The 15,696-nt window shown below is 38.5% G+C and overlaps 1 protein-coding gene across 2 annotated transcripts in view; it reads left to right on the top strand.

The window, feature by feature from the left end:
- The first annotated feature begins 854 nt into the window (after positions 1–854).
- Positions 855–15,696, top strand: part of SBNO1 (strawberry notch homolog 1 (Drosophila)) — a 28,279-nt gene continuing 13,437 nt past the window's right edge. The window contains exons 1-13 of one of the 2 annotated variants that reach the window (XM_009703852.1): positions 855–995; positions 1,640–1,744; positions 2,954–2,956; positions 4,088–4,397; positions 7,218–7,318; positions 8,474–8,570; positions 9,701–9,861; positions 10,811–10,944; positions 11,091–11,181; positions 12,725–12,886; positions 13,463–13,598; positions 13,676–13,781; positions 15,041–15,194. In XM_009703852.1, the coding sequence (XP_009702154.1) occupies positions 855–995; positions 1,640–1,744; positions 2,954–2,956; positions 4,088–4,397; positions 7,218–7,318; positions 8,474–8,570; positions 9,701–9,861; positions 10,811–10,944; positions 11,091–11,181; positions 12,725–12,886; positions 13,463–13,598; positions 13,676–13,781; positions 15,041–15,194 (1,701 nt within the window). The remainder of the gene's footprint in view (positions 996–1,639; positions 1,745–2,953; positions 2,957–4,087; positions 4,398–7,217; positions 7,319–8,473; positions 8,571–9,700; positions 9,862–10,810; positions 10,945–11,090; positions 11,182–12,724; positions 12,887–13,462; positions 13,599–13,675; positions 13,782–15,040; positions 15,195–15,696) is intronic. The other variant, XM_009703853.1, reaches the window with a different exon arrangement.

The raw sequence follows: 15,696 nt of genomic DNA, 5'->3' as shown, positions 1-15,696 counted from the left end.
TTTCTACCTGAGGTGTATCTTAGAATATGTAAGCAACAGCTCAAGTTATGTGGACTCACTTAATCTTTGTCTTAGTACTAGGGCAAATGAGCTTCCTTCTTACGGAAGCAAAACGTTATCTTCCCTCTTCATCTTAAAGCAGAGTATTTGGCTTTTTTAATAAGTTTTTACACTGTCTAGATTAGCTTATTGAAATTAGTTTTGCTTGTCCTACGCATAAAGGAGTCTGTGACCTGATGTTGGTGTCCTATTTAATATGTAGTTAACATACTATAATAGTGGAACATGTGTTCTTTCCACTATGCAAAACAAAATTTCTCCAATGAATGAATTACTACCCAATGTAATGGCAAGCAAGAAATAAAAGCTTTTCTTGTAGGCTTTTTGTCACTAACTTCTTGTTACAAGATAAACTAAATGAGTTTTAATTGTGTTTCCCTCTTGCAGTGTGCTTCACTGACAGAGACGTATCACTAAGATAATACAGTCTCACTATTTCTGCCTCTTGGTATTTCTTGTAATGCTTAAAAATGTAGTGCAATGAAGACTTAAAGTCTTTTTTTTTTTTTTTTTCCTTTTTAAGTTTATGGGTATGATGGCATTTTGTGTAGCAAACTACTTCATTCTTCCGGCTTCTAAATCTGGTGGGTGTATTGAAGAGATTTTAAAAAACAAAACAGAGGAAAAAGCCACAACTAACAAAAGCGCCAGAGCAAATCTAGAACGTGAAACTCTGTATACAAGGGACTGCTTCGCCCTTAAATCCAGGAAAGAGGACTTTGAACATGAGTGTGTGCACACAAAATAAATCAAAATTAAATGTAACTGTATTTATGGTTCTACTTTTTTTAGAGATGGTGGAGCCAGGACAAGATCTGTTGCTTGCTGCTTTGAGTGAGAGTGGAATCAGTCCAAATGATCTGTTTGATATTGACTCTCCAGACGTGGTTCTTGGAAATCCAGCACCAACTCCAACTGTTCATTTTTTTTTGCAGGTTAAAACAACAACATAGGTGTTTGCTAGAGGACATAAGAGCTTGTACTTGACGTATTGTGGGGGGCTGGAGGGCGGTGGTGTCCATAGCAAATCATTGAAGAATGTGAAATTTTCATAAGTTTCTTGCTTCATAGTACTGAGATTGGAAAATGATTTGCTAATTTTAAACTTTTTATTAAAAAAAGGCAATCGGAAATGCACTATTTAGGTCAATATAAACATAATTAAATGGGGGCATGCTGTATGTATCCATGGAGAACTCTAATATCACTGGAGTCTAGCTGCTCTCCTATATTCTGCAAAAAGTGTAATATAATGTGGTGTTTAAGCTCCATGACGGGGTTCAATCTGCAAGAATGTAACCATTGCAGACATAGACTGGGAACAGTAGTATGTTGAACAGGGACATCACAAAGCTAATTCTGATTTTCACCACAGTTAACTAACAAGGTGTTGTATGTTTAACTTCTTTGAATGTGAAATCAACCACTTGATGATCTTTATTTTCAGTGAAACCTTTGTTAATGAGCACAGCTAAGGGCTTTCCCATCAAATTCCATTTTGTGGGTGGATATGTAGTCTTAAGATTTTTTTTTTTGCCTGCTAATGTGTTTCCTGATGCTTGCTTTCTTTTCTTTGCAGTCAGTGCCACTTAGCGCATTAGAACTAGGCTTGGACACTGAGGCCACAGCTGCTGTGAAACAAGAACCAGAGACTGTATCAACTCCAGCCTTATTAAATGTTCGGGTAAGATCTGGTACTTCAGGATTTTGTATTATTTATGGAAGTGTGGTGGGTTAACCTTGGCTGGACACCAGGTGCACACTGTGCTGCTCTATCGCTCCCCCTTCTCAGCTGGACAGGGGGAGAAAAAAATATGTTGAACGGCTTGTGGGTCAAGATAAGGACAGGGGGATCAGCAATTACTGTCATGGGCAAAAGAGACTGAACTTGGAGAAATTAATTTATTGCCAGTTAACAATGGAGAAGGATAATGAGAAATAAGAACAAATCTAAAAATACCTTCCCCCTATCCCTCCCTGCTTCCTGGGCTCAGCTTCACTACCAGCATCATCATATGTTGTCCCTGCCATCTTTTCCTCATCACACTTGTCTCGTGCTCCAGGAGCTCCTTCACAAACTTTTCCAGCGTGGGTCCTTCCCACAGACTGCAGTTCTCCGTGAACTGCTCCGGTGTGGGTCCTTTCCACACGGCACAGCCCTTCAGGAACAGACTGCTCCAGCTTGTCCTTCACATGGCCACAGGTCCTGCCAGCAAATCTGCTCCAGTCTGGGCTCCTTTCCATGGGGTCAGTGTCCTTTGGGCACATCCTCCTGCTCCGGTGTGGGGTCCTCCCCAGGCTGCAGGTGGAGATCTGCTCCAGCGTGGGCCTCCATGGCCTGCTGGGGGACAGCCGGCCTCATCGTGGGCTGCAGAGGAATTTTTGCTCTGGTGCCTCCCCCTCCTTCACTGACCTTGGTGCCTGCAGAGTTGTTTCTCACGTATTCTCACTCCCCTCTCCCACTTGCTGATTGTGAGCAGTATTCCCCCTTCTTAAATGTGTTATCACAGAGGTGCTGCCAACATCGCTGATGGGCTCGATGTTGGTCAGTGATGGGTCTGTCTTGTAGTGGGCTGGAACTGTCTCTTACTGGTACAGGGGGAGCTTCTGGCATCATCTTCTCATGGAAGCCACCCCTGCTACCAAAACCTTGCCATGTAAACCCAATACGGTATATTCGTAAAATATAACAAAAGAGGTGGGACTGTAAAATGCCTCGGTTCTACTTGTAAATGTCCTGGGATAGAGTTAATTTTCTGCTTAGTAACTGGTACAGCGTGTTTTTGGATTTAGTGTGAGAATAATGTTGATAACATGCTGATGTTTTAGTTATTGCTAAATAGTGCTTATCCTAAGTTAGGGATTTTTCAGTTTCCCATGTTCTGCCAGCAAGCAGGTGTACAAGAACCTGGGAGGGAGCGCAGCCAGGACAGCTGACCTGAACTAGGTGAAGGGATATTCCATACCATAGCATGTCATGCCCAGTATAGAAACTGGAGTTGGGAGAGTTGGCCGGGAGGGGCTGATCGCTGCTCAGGCATCCGTCAGCAGATGGTGAGCACTTGCATTGTGCATCACTTGTCTTTTTCTTGGGTTTTATTCTTTTGTTATATTTCTTTTCATTACAGTTACTATATTTTTTTAGTATTATTATTTTTGTTAGTGTTATATTTTAGTTATTAAACTGTTCTTATCTCAACCCACAAATTTTACTTTTTTTTTTTCCTACTCTCCTCCCCATCCCACTGGGCGGGATGAGGAGTGAGTGAGCGGGTGTGTGCTGCTTAGTTGCCGGCTGGGGTTAAACCACAACAGTACGAGACTGTGAAAGCTTAGTGTACCCGTGGCTAGATATGATTTCTATGACAAGGAGCACAAAGGAGGAAAAAGCAGTATGCAGGAAAGTATTTTTGAGGTGTCCCATGTGCCTTTTACTTCCCCTGCATGCAAGTTCTGGAGATAATGAAGGTTGTGTAAACTTGACTCCTATATCTGAACTATGTACCACCTTTTCTCACTGCAGGTAGTTCTGAGCACCACAGTTGTGGTTGCACTTGAAATCAGACTATAAAAAGCAGATCTACAGGAAGATAAATGAAGTGCAGTCTTTCAGACACACTGCACTTACACTTTAAGTAATCGAAGCTATTTTCTCTGACAATTGTGTAGCTAGTTTGTATATTGGAAATTCTCTTCAACTCCGGGTTCCTGTACCTGCACTAGTCATGTACTGTACCTGGGTGATGAATCCTTCATCCTGTTTTTTTATTTCCTTTCCCTTACCTTAAAATAAAATTTAAAAATACCATTCAGAAATACTTATGGCAATATATTGATAGATAGGCAGTCTTTGCCCAGACTGTTGCACCACAAGATAATTACTGTAGCATCTTCAGCATGTTATGTGAAGACATTTCTGATTACAAGTGTCTTAAAAACTGATGACTCCTGTGCTCTAGATGAAAGGCTAATAAAGTCTGCTTTTTTCCACTGTCTTCTGAAAATTTCCTTGGTTCTTTGTTGCTAGCAACCACCATCCACCACAACCTTTGTGCTGAATCAAATAAATCAGCTTCCAACTTTGGGGACTACAATAGTGATGACAAAAACAACACCTGTTACAACTACGAGGCAGACTATCACGGTAGCAAAAATCATTCAGACCAGCACAACTACTCGACCCTCGGTTGCAGCACCAGCAGTACGTAATGCCTTGACCACTACACCTTCAAAGGACCAGATTCAGCTGAAAGATCTGCTGAAGAATAATAGTCTTAATGAACTTATGAAATTGAAGCCGCCACCTAATATTGCCCAACCAGTAGCAACAGCAGCAAGTGAGTTTTTGTCTTTCTTCATAATCACAGTATTTTAGACAAATAGTGAACTAATATAATGTAAAAATCTTTGCACATCTTGTATTTTCATTGATTAGTAGAATATCACAGTAAAATTAAATGGTCTGGAAAACCTGATAAATTCTATTCTAACTTTTAATAGTGTTAGAATTCAGGATGAAGTAATACAAAATGGTGGATGACAGGCTAGACATGAGTCATCAACATGCACTCGCAGCTCAGAAGGCCAACCGCATCCTGGGCTGCATCAAGAGAAGTGTGGCCAGCAGGTCGAGGGAGGTAATTCTGCCCCTCTACTCCGCTCTGGTGAGACCCCACCTGGAGTATTGCATCCAGCTCTGGAGCCCTCAGCACAGGAAAGACATGGACCTGTTGGAGAAGGTCCAGAGGAGGGCAACGAAAATGATCTGAGGGCTGGAGCACCTCTCCTATGAAGACAGGCTGAGAGAATTGGGGTTGTTCAGCCTGGAGAAGAGGAGGCTTCGAGGTGACCTCATTGCGGCCTTCCAGTACCTGAAGGGGGCCTATATGAGAGATGGGGACAGACTTTTTAGCAGGGTCTGCTGTGACAGGACAAGGGGTAATGGTTTTAAACTAAAAGAGGGTAGATTTAGACTTGACATAAGGAAAAAATTTTTTACAATGAGCGTGGTGAAGCACTGGAACAGGTTGCCCAGAGAGGTGGTGGAAGCCCCATCCCTGGAGGCATTCAAGGTCAGGCTGGATGGGGCTCTGAGCAAGCTTATCTAGTTGGAGATGTCCCTGCTTACCGCAGGGAGGTTGGACTAGATGACTTCTAAAGGTCCTTTCCAGCCCAGATGATTCTAAGATTCTATGAAAATAACAGCCTTTAAAAAAATTAAGCTCTTGATTTACTGCAAGGAATGAGGAAAATGACATTTTAGATTGCAGCTGGTAAATTGGTAAAATCAATTCATGAGCATTACTGAAGTTGATTTAGCTATCTTACTTGAGTCTGTATCAGTTGCTGTTCTGCTGTATACTTGCTGTTGAGCTATGACAAAGGAGTACTTTTTGGTTTTTTTGGCATCTTCCAAACTAGATTTGTAGTACGTGCAAGTACTCCTATGGCAAGGTGTTTCTGTAAAGCATCTCCTGATAAAGAAAATCTCTGCCCCTGGATATTTTATGGGAGGCATCAGATCTATTGTTTAAAAACTTATGTCCTTAAAAACTTGCTGTTTGTTTCCATGTTACTTCTTAAACATGGCATTAACTTAAATGCCACAAGTATTTTGTTACCACACTCCAAGTCTTCATTTTGTGATTCCTTTCATAATCTTTCCTTGTATGTGATTTCTAATATGTGGACAGCTCATATGGTCTGCTTAGTATAAGGAAGAAGCTGCATGTGTATGTATTTTTATAATTTGATTCTTTCAGGTTATTCTGGTTTTAGCATAAGGTCAAGATCAGACTAGATGAGTTTGAAAATATCTCTATTGCTACTTTTTCTGAAAGGTACTGAGGGTTTTTCTGGATTACTATATTTTTGTTGTCTCTGAAATAAGAGTTACTGATTTTATAGGTGGGGTTGGGAGTAACCTATTTTTTCATATGCAGATAGAGTGTGCGATAAATGAAGCTGGCTGTTAGGACTGAAACAAAAAGAAGAATGTGCCTCCTTGTTTTGTTGCTTTCTGTTGTGGAGCGGTTGACAAAAATTGAAGTTGAGACAACTTGGGGCGGGGGGGTAAAGGAGTGAGGAAGAAGATGGGGAGAACATTTCATAGGACTGGCTTAGCCCCTTTGTGCTAAATGAAAACTCACAGAAGCACACAAGTAATAGGTAACATCAATACGCAGTAGCTGTTGTAGTAGCACAGCTGCAGAAAATAGTTGAATCTGTAGTGTCTCTGTATTAAGAGGAGACATGCAACTTTTAGAACTTCATTGCTAATCTTACTTGTGTGCTTGTGTTTGCAGGATCTTTCTTTGTGGTTATAAAAAAAATGACAAGCACTTGTAGAAAATTCAAGGGCAGAGAAGCTCTTGGAAGGAAATGTGGTCTTTTCATCTAATTCAGGCAGCAGGAGTTCTAGATTGGAAAAATATTAAGTCAAATTATGCAGCCTCTTTGAGGAAAACTTTATTTGTGCAATTGTCTTAATTGGTTTTTGGGGGCAATTATGCTGAATTTATTACATGCATTGACTGTCAATATGATGGAAGCTTGACAGCTGCTTTCAACATTTTACATCTATCCTTGTATACGTTTTTTTAGTTGGGTACTGAGCTCTATTGCCAATTTCTTCCAAATGTGGCTGAGGACAGGAAAGTTAATAAATCATCCTCTTGAAGGATCCTATTATAAACTTTAAGCAATTGAGTCCAAAGCGTTGGCTTTTTGTTTTACAGAAATAATTGTAGTTTCTCCTAAGGTGGTAAATGCCACCAGACCAGGTAAGTTCATTTCTGTTGAAACACGGGGCTTTCTGGTTTGTTGTTAAACTTCAAAGGCTCACAAGATGGAATAGTTCTAAATACTGTGTATAGATTTGGTGAAGGTCCAAAATATGTTGTTTTTTTAAATACTGAAACTAATACACAACTGTGTCAGATGTGGTGGTATTGCATGGGAAGTTTCTTCAGTCAAAGAAGTAACAGGATTTAACTACTTGCTCAGACTCTTTAGTTTGGACAAAAATATTGTGTTCTTGAAGCATCAGTGTGCTACTAGACATTTTAAACTTCTCTTCCAGCTCATTAATAGAGAAGTGTGTTCATTTGAGTCTGTGTTTGGAGGGAACTCCTGTAAACACAGCTTTTCTTTTGTAGCCGATTTAAGCAATGGTGCAGTGAAGAAGGAGGCTTCCACAAAAGAGGTAGCAAGAATATGGATAAACGATATTAAAATGAGAAGTTTTTCACCTACTATGGTAAGTACTACAAATGGTTAATTTGCCAAATGAATGTATATTTTATTGGCTGCAACCACCTGTGACTAGTTTCAGTAGTTACTCATATATGTCTTTTGTGTGGTAGAATTGAGTGCATTTGTTTGTTCAAAAGGTTAGTTTCTCCACTACATGAATACTTGGTTAGATGACTAAAACTAGCAGCTGTGTAGAGCAGACTACCTATGCAGTAAATGACAATTTCAAGAAATTACTGTCCTTAACAGAACTTCAGTGTGTGGACAAAGAAGAGTGTGCTTCAATTAAAGCTGATAAGCATATCGCTTGCTCTGTTTTAAGACATTTTCTTTGAAAATATCCCCATTCATATAATGAACAATGAGGAAACTTAGAAGACTTTCTCTAGCATGACTGACCTTCTGGGCTGTTTGATTTAAGATGTAAATTGAATATTATTCAATTTTCTAAATGTAATAAAAATATGTTCTGATGTTGTAAACACTTGAGTTTCAGCTAGAATCAGGCTGAAGTCTGTGATAAACAGTGCTCCTTAGTGACTGGCATACAGAAGGATTTTTCGGATTACTTCTGTTTAATATAAACATTAAATTAGCAATTATGGAAGACTTGATTTGTCACCTAGCGAGTACTTTAAAAATATTCATATATTGATCAAGATCACAGTAAAAAATGGGTAACTGTCAGGTTTCAGAGAATACTGACTAGAACTGTGGCTATTGTAACTATTCCCCAAAGTTGTGAAATTATGTGATGAATGTGAAACTGCAGGAGACTTTGTGGGAGAACTTGAAAGTTAAGTTTTGGCCGTTAACTGGCTGTTGTGCTTTCAAGGCAGTTTTCTTTAAGTCATAGTTTGGATTTAATACGCTATAAGAAGTGTTTCTTTTTTAATTCTGCTTATGTGAGTTTGGAGTACTTGAATCTCCTTGCAAAGGAGAGGAAGTTCCCTGACTTTGTGTCTTTGAAGGGTTGTTCAGAGTGTAAGAAAGCTAGATTTCTGTCTGTAGTTTTTCCAGCTAATCACTGGTTCATCTAGTACCTGTGTTAAAACATGCAAGTGCAAGTTTGTGCTCATTTCATTTCTCATGTTAATTTCCAGGACATTGAGTATTAACAATGTGCTGTTTGACTAGTGCAGGTATCTCTCTATTCTAGAAAGTGCCAGCAGTAAAAGAAGAGGAGGAACCTGAGGAAGAAGATGAAGAAGAAATGGGCCACGCAGAAACTTACGCTGAGTATATGCCAATAAAATGTATGACCTAATGTTTGTTATGTGAATAGGCTGAAATGTTTTGAGACCCAATTTTTTATTTACTCTTCTGTAGTTACTAATTCCAAAAAACAGAGGTTACTATCTGAATCAAGTAAAAAGGACCTAAATTTGTGGTGGGATTTCCTAGCAAATTTTTCTCTTCTATAGCACTTAGTTGTGGAAGGCATGCAGATATATTTTTTTTTTTAATAGAAAAGGAATTCTTCTAGTGTATCTTTGAGCAGTACTTGTTTCAGAAATAATGATTGATGGACCAAGACCAGGCTTTTTTAACCTATGTTAAGACACTTTGTGCCTCAGCAGAGGAAATTTTGTAAAGGCGTTAATGGTCACTGCTACACTTAAGAATGTAGTTTGAGACTTTTGGTGTGAAATTACCCTAAGCACATTCTTCCTGTATTGTTCCAGTCTGACTTCTTAGAGCTTTCTATTCTTTTTTAAAAAAGTGATTCTCTTGCTGCTGTTAATTGCCATCTCTTTTTTTCCTCCTTTCTCTTCTTTATTGTAATCAGTGACAAAAAGCTGTTATCTTGTTTCCTAGGTACAGTGCTGACCTGCTGTAAAAGCAAGGCAAATAATTTTGCATGGAGTTTGTAGCTAAGTGGTTAACTTTTATTGTCACTGATGAGATCTGTCAGCAATTAAACGATGTCTGTTCTAAATCTTTTCTCCTCTCAAACTGCTTAAAAACAACACTATATAAATAGAAGAATGTTGCTTTTGTGATTCTGGCATCTTGAGGCTGCCTCTGGCCTTTTAGGAAGGCAAGGTTCAGACAGTTTTTCTCAAACATGTCAAGTACACAGATATTTTAATTTTCTATTAACTGAATTTTATCTAATTTCATAAAAATTGGGGGAAGGTGGTGAGAAGAGAAACAAAGTTAAGATTACAGTTGTATAAATTCAGGTTAATATATTCGTTTGTATCCTATGCAGTTTGTTTAACACTTGACCTACTGTTGCAATGAAGCATAGTTGCTCTTGACTTCAGCCTTTGCAATGGACAATTGTAACTTGTTTTGGTAAATGTAATAACCTGTACTGCAGCAACAGAACTCTGTATTATGTTTTCATCTTCTCCCTTCCTCCCCCTCCCCTTTCAACCAGTAAAAATTGGTCTACGTCATCCTGACCCAGTAGTGGAAACCAGTTCACTATCCAGTGTAACTCCTCCTGATGTGTGGTACCAGACATCAATATCAGAAGAAACAATTGATAGTGGCTGGTTGTCAGCTTTGCAACTTGAAGCAATCACTTACGCAGCCCAGGTATGCTAGACATTAGTTAGCTTAAAAGCTAACGTCGAATTTAGTAAGGAAAACTGTCTGATAAGCACAGCTATGTCAGTTTTACAATTAGATAAAATAACAAGAGCTTGAAGGTTTGAGTTGCATAGAAGGTGGCAGGTGAGTTTCAGATCAGATAAATGTGAGGTCATACTCCTAGGAAAACTTTGTCTAAACCACTTCCATGAGGCTGATCTCAAACTATCTTAAAACTTGGGAAGGACATCTTAGTATTTTTCTTCCTCTGAAATAACTTAATGACTGCAGTAGCAGCAGACTGAGAAAGCCAGTGCTGTCTGGCATCATTGGGAAGGGTATGAAGGACAAGACTGGCAGTTATTTTGCGGCTATATTAAACTTCAGTGGGCCCACATGGGATGGGCGTGCAGTGCCCTGTATGTAAGGGAGGAAGGTAGTGAAGTTAGCGGACAACTGAAATGGTCACAGGAAGGAAGAAGTTGCCTCATGAAAAGAGACTGACAAGGCTGGAACGCCTTAGGCTGGAGAGAAGAAAAATGAAGGGAAATTAAGTCAAAGTTTACATCATCAAGAAGGCAGTGGAATCTCGCAAAGCAAGAACGAAGCAGAACTTGATGAAAGTGATAGGAGATTGGTTTAAAATGAATAGAATACTACTTCTTTACAGAGGCAGTGTATATCTGGGTCTTGCTGCCACAAAAGGCTGTAGAGGTGTATATCAGTGGGTTAAAAAAAGCAATCAGTCTGGTAGTAGGCACTAAAACAATTAGACAGATATATACAGCATATATACAGTCCTTAAATAAAATCCCTTCTTTGCGCTGTCAGGAGTCTGCTTGGCTGGGTGGACCACTGGACTCATCCAATAGCATGTTTCTTATGTTTGCTCATTGATAATCCACAGTGGTGTGTTCTGGAGAATGGGTACAAGTGTTTTTTTGTTCTCCTACAGCAACATGAAACATTCCTGCCCAATGGAGACAGAGCTGGATTCTTGATAGGTGATGGTGCTGGTGTAGGAAAGGGAAGGACCATAGCTGGAATCATCTATGAAAATTACTTGTTAGGCAGAAAAAGAGCAGTCTGGTAAGTGTGTCAGGATTTGTTGGAGCAGATGCTGTAGTGACTATAGTACTTAAATTCAGTGCAATATGTCTTCTGACAAATGTTCTAGCAACTACTTTTTGAACTCTGCAGTAACTTAGAGTATATGCTTTGTTTTATATCTTCAGGTTTAGCGTGTCAAATGATCTGAAATACGATGCTGAAAGAGATTTGAGAGATATTGGAGCAAAAAACATATTGGTTCATTCGTTAAACAAGGTGTGGAAACTTTTTACTATGTACAGTTGAGGCAAAACTTTAGGTATGCCTGTGTGACAAGTTGTGCATGTTGACTGTTTTAAGAGAATTTTTTTTAAAGAGTGTACTAATTTCAGTAAATTTACTGTCTAGGTCTTGTTTGACTCGCCTTTAATCTTGTGAAGAACCACACAGTGTTTTAAGTTAATCATGTAAATAGGCATCTTGTGGGAAAAGTCTTAGCATGTGATTTATTTTTTTTTTAAAAAAAAACCCATTACTCTTCAAGCCACTACTGACACTACTAGTAGAGTATTTTCTAGAAGTTGGAATATTCTTTAAATCTTTTAGAAAGGAAAAAATGCAAATGCTACAAAGTCTGTATCCCAGCACACATTTTGTACATATATTTGCAATACTTGAATAATAGACTTCCTCAGTGTCCTAGTTTCGGCTGGGATAGAGTTAATTTTCTGCTTAGTAGGTCATATAGTGTGTTTTGGATTTAGTGTGAGAATAATGTTGATAACATGCTGATGTTTTAGTTGTTGCTAAATAGTGCTTATCCCAAGTTAGGGATTTTTCAGTTTCCTATGCTCTGCCAGCAAGCAGGTGTAGAAGAACCTGAGAGGGAGTGTAGCTGACCTGAACTAGCCAAAGGGATATTTCATACCATAGAACATAATGCCCAGTGTATAAACGGGGAGTTGGCCGGGAGGGTCTGATCACTGCTGGGGCATTGCTGCTTGGACATCGGTCAGCAGGTGGTCAGCACTTGCATTGTGCATCACTTGTCTTGTTCTTGGGTTTTATTCTTTTGTTATATGCCTTTTCATTACAATTATTATATTTTTTTAGTATTATTGTTGTTAGTGTTACATTATCTCAACCTGCAAGTTTTACTGTTTGGGTTTTTTTTCCCCTGATTCTCCCCATCCCACTGGGAATGAGTGAAGAGTAAGCAAGTAGCTGCATGGTGCTTAGCTGCCGGCTGGGGTTAAACCATGACACTCAGTAATTTATTAAAGCAGCAGTAGTGTGTGCAGTTATTTTTGAAGACTTAGCCTCTGCTCAGGATTAGCCATTTACCGAAATTGTGAAGTGTGATGACTGGTTGAATTCACTAAACTTAAAGTTTGTTTTAAGTTAGTATTTTTGCTTTATGAAGTCTTAATTTCTAAAATACAGTAAAGCTTTAGAAATTGTCATTTATGGTAGTAGCTCTAAATACACTTGACCTATTAGCTCTAAGGGATGCTTTGAAACGAAAATCTTAATTGTATTTAAGTTAAGGAAACCATGTAGTCAAAGAATGTGGCTGTTAATCTTTTGAGGCCTGGGATCTAGTCTTCCTTAAGTATATACTTAAGTAAGGCCCTGTATAACCCGTTAACCACACTACCATTTGCCAGCTATGCCCTAATCATGATGTGGGGATACAGTTGCTTCAAAGTGTACACACCTTAAGGTTAAGATCACCAGCATCCCTGCATCATATGGTAGGTGGGTTTGAGGAGGGATCTCTTTTGAATAATTTCCGTAACTTCTTATCTTTTTATTGCAGTTCAAGTATGGGAAAATTTCTTCCAAACATAATGGAAGTGTGAAGAAAGGTGTTATCTTTGCTACCTATTCTTCTCTTATTGGTGAAAGTCAGTCTGGTGGTAAATACAAAACCAGATTAAAGCAGCTTCTTCACTGGTGTGGTGAAGACTTTGATGGAGTTGTATCCTTTATCCACAGTTCAGTTGATTGTAACCAAATTGCTATTTAAACTCACATCTTTAAAGACAATCTTGTATTTTTATTCGCTGGTATTTTTAGGTATTGGTCTTTATTCATGACAATAGTCACTTGTGTGCATGCACTGACTTTAGACTCAAAGTTTTACAAACTTCGTGTCAAATCTATTACCATCATATTGTTGCCACACATCTCTGGTACTAAGAGTGAAGCTTCTGCCTTTTCTATAACAAACATGTAAAATTAAAATATGATGTTTAAGAACCTTGAGTTTACATCAACATTTTCTGCAGTGTAAAAAAAGTTCTTAAAAATTCTTTTAAAAATTGTTTAAAAATTTTTTTAGTATCAACAACATTTTAAAGAACTCATGTGTTTGTAATTGTGCTCTTACTTACTAGCTAAATATTTTTCCCAAGTGAAAAATATGACTGGTGCCTTTTGAGTTTACAATTTACAGCTGCCACCTATTGTAATTAGCAGACTTTCTTGTCTTCTGTTTTAGCTCCCCATTCTAAAAATAAGTGGGACAAAGTTGTTTTTCTTAATTACGGTTCAGATTGTATTTGATGAGTGTCATAAAGCTAAGAATCTCTGTCCTGTTGGTTCATCAAAACCAACAAAAACAGGTCTGGCTGTATTGGAGCTTCAAAATAAACTTCCAAAAGCCAGGGTTGTTTATGCTAGTGCCACAGGTATGTACTACTTGGTTTGCATTAAATGTCTCTGTATGTTTTTACTGGCACTGGTACAGAATGTGTTCTTCTCCTAGGTGCATCTGAGCCAAGAAATATGGCATATATGAACCGTCTTGGAATATGGGGTGAAGGAACTCCATTTAGGGAATTCAGTGATTTTATTCAGGCTGTTGAAAGAAGGTAATGTTTCAAAGAGCTATAGCAAGAACACATATGGTTGTGGTTGACTGTGCTTTCCGGTTCCTTTGTCTTCAGTCACTCATAGTCCTCCACAAACTTGTCCTGTCACACTAAGAACTTTCTGACTCTAGCTTCTCAATCTAGTAGAAATGTAATTTATCTTACATGGTGAAAAATGGGAAGTTTCCTTCACTCACAGAAAATTGAGAGCTTCAGAAACTTGCTGGGAAAATAGCCTTCTTAAAATATGGGTGTTATGAAATGAAAATATTTTGCTGCTCATTGTGAAAACTCTGTATGTAGAGTATGCTCAGTATAGTTGATGTCTCACTATATGGAGAAGCCCTGTAATGTTTATGCATTCAGCTTAGGCAGTTTAACAGGAAGAAGTCATGTTCTTATACTTTCTGGCATAAGAACCTAGTTCAGAAAAATTATATATGCTGTTGCAAGGTACTTCGTATTTAAGAACTTATTAAAAAAAAAAAAAACTAAATATAAGAGGTCAGTAAACTCAACTGCTACCTTCTTTGATAGGTGAGCATCTTAATTTATTGTTTTGCCTACTTAAAAAATTTTGAACACTTCAGAATGTTCCAATGGGGCTTAGTATGCATCTTCTTGCATACCATCTACATGATGCATGATTTTGCTAGACTGTGCAAGTGTAGTCTCCAGTTCATTAATGAGTATGTATCAAATGAGCAATAATGAAATTACAGGCCCAAGCTTGTGAGTAGGTTAGCTCTGCATTTGACTTCTGTGCTTTCAAGGTATTGCTGAAGGTGTGTTGCTGTTGAAGAGAACTTAAGTTACCTACCAGTTTAATTATTTTCATACCAGCATAAATCTGAATAGCTTAATACAATTTGTATTCATTATTTTAAATCTTTGGAGTTTATAAAATTGCAGTGCAAGATTTTGTCATATGTCTGGACCAACTTCATTATCCAGTTATAGTTTGTAAGGTACTGTCTTCTGATGCATGCCAGGTTATTCGGGGGAAAAAGTAACTATTTGAGTACTTACACCTCTTGGTGTACACTCAGTACTCATGAGGCACGGATACGGTTTTATGTGAATGCTAAATTTCAAGACCCCCTGATTGTATATATTTAACAAAACAGTACTAATGATTTTGAAGACATTTCTTCACATTTGTAAGCATGTTATTTTCTTCCAAAGCACTTGAGGTTTTTTTAACAAATACTTTCTCTTGAAAATGCTAATATTGACTTAATTTGTTCCTTTATTTTTAGAGGTGTTGGTGCCATGGAAATAGTTGCTATGGATATGAAGCTGAGAGGAATGTACATAGCAAGACAGTTGAGTTTTTCAGGTGTAACTTTCAAAATTGATGAAGTTCTGCTTTCACAGGAATATGTTAAAATGTACAATAAATCTGTGAAACTGGTAAGAACACATTTTAAAACTTGCTTTCTGTATTGAGTTCTGAGAGGTTGAGGTTACTTGGTTTAAACTTGAATGCTCCTGAAACAGCTGATTGAGAGACAGGAACGGCATCTTCTTGTCTCATCTTAGTGTAAAGATTTCTCCATTTAAGACTCAGAACAAGAATTAGCAGCTTTTGCCAAGTCATAAAAGCTGCAGTTTTGGGTGCGTCTTCCAGTATCTTCCAGTATCTGCCAGGTCCACTGCCTTCTAGCAGTACTTCAGAGACCTTGGTCATTGTTGCCTAAGATAAAGCTGTTCACCTGTTGGTGGTATTTTTGTGCTCCAGTCCTCCCCCTTTTAGGCAACTGAGCTGGGAACAAGCTGGAAAACCTTAGGGAGGCTGCACGCACATCTTCATTGAAACGATGTGGTGGAGTGGTGCTTGTAGTTAAACAGTGCAGAGTGGTAGTTTTAATCATGTGGCAAATCAAATCTAAAGCATCGAAGCTGTGGTTGCCTT

This window comes from Cariama cristata, unplaced genomic scaffold (assembly GCF_000690535.1).
Source record: "Cariama cristata isolate BGI_N322 unplaced genomic scaffold, ASM69053v1 scaffold9457, whole genome shotgun sequence".
Classification (NCBI taxonomy): Eukaryota; Metazoa; Chordata; class Aves; order Cariamiformes; family Cariamidae; genus Cariama; species Cariama cristata.
Note: the sequence above shows the minus strand (reverse complement) of the source record. Positions and strands in the feature narration are given on the sequence as shown.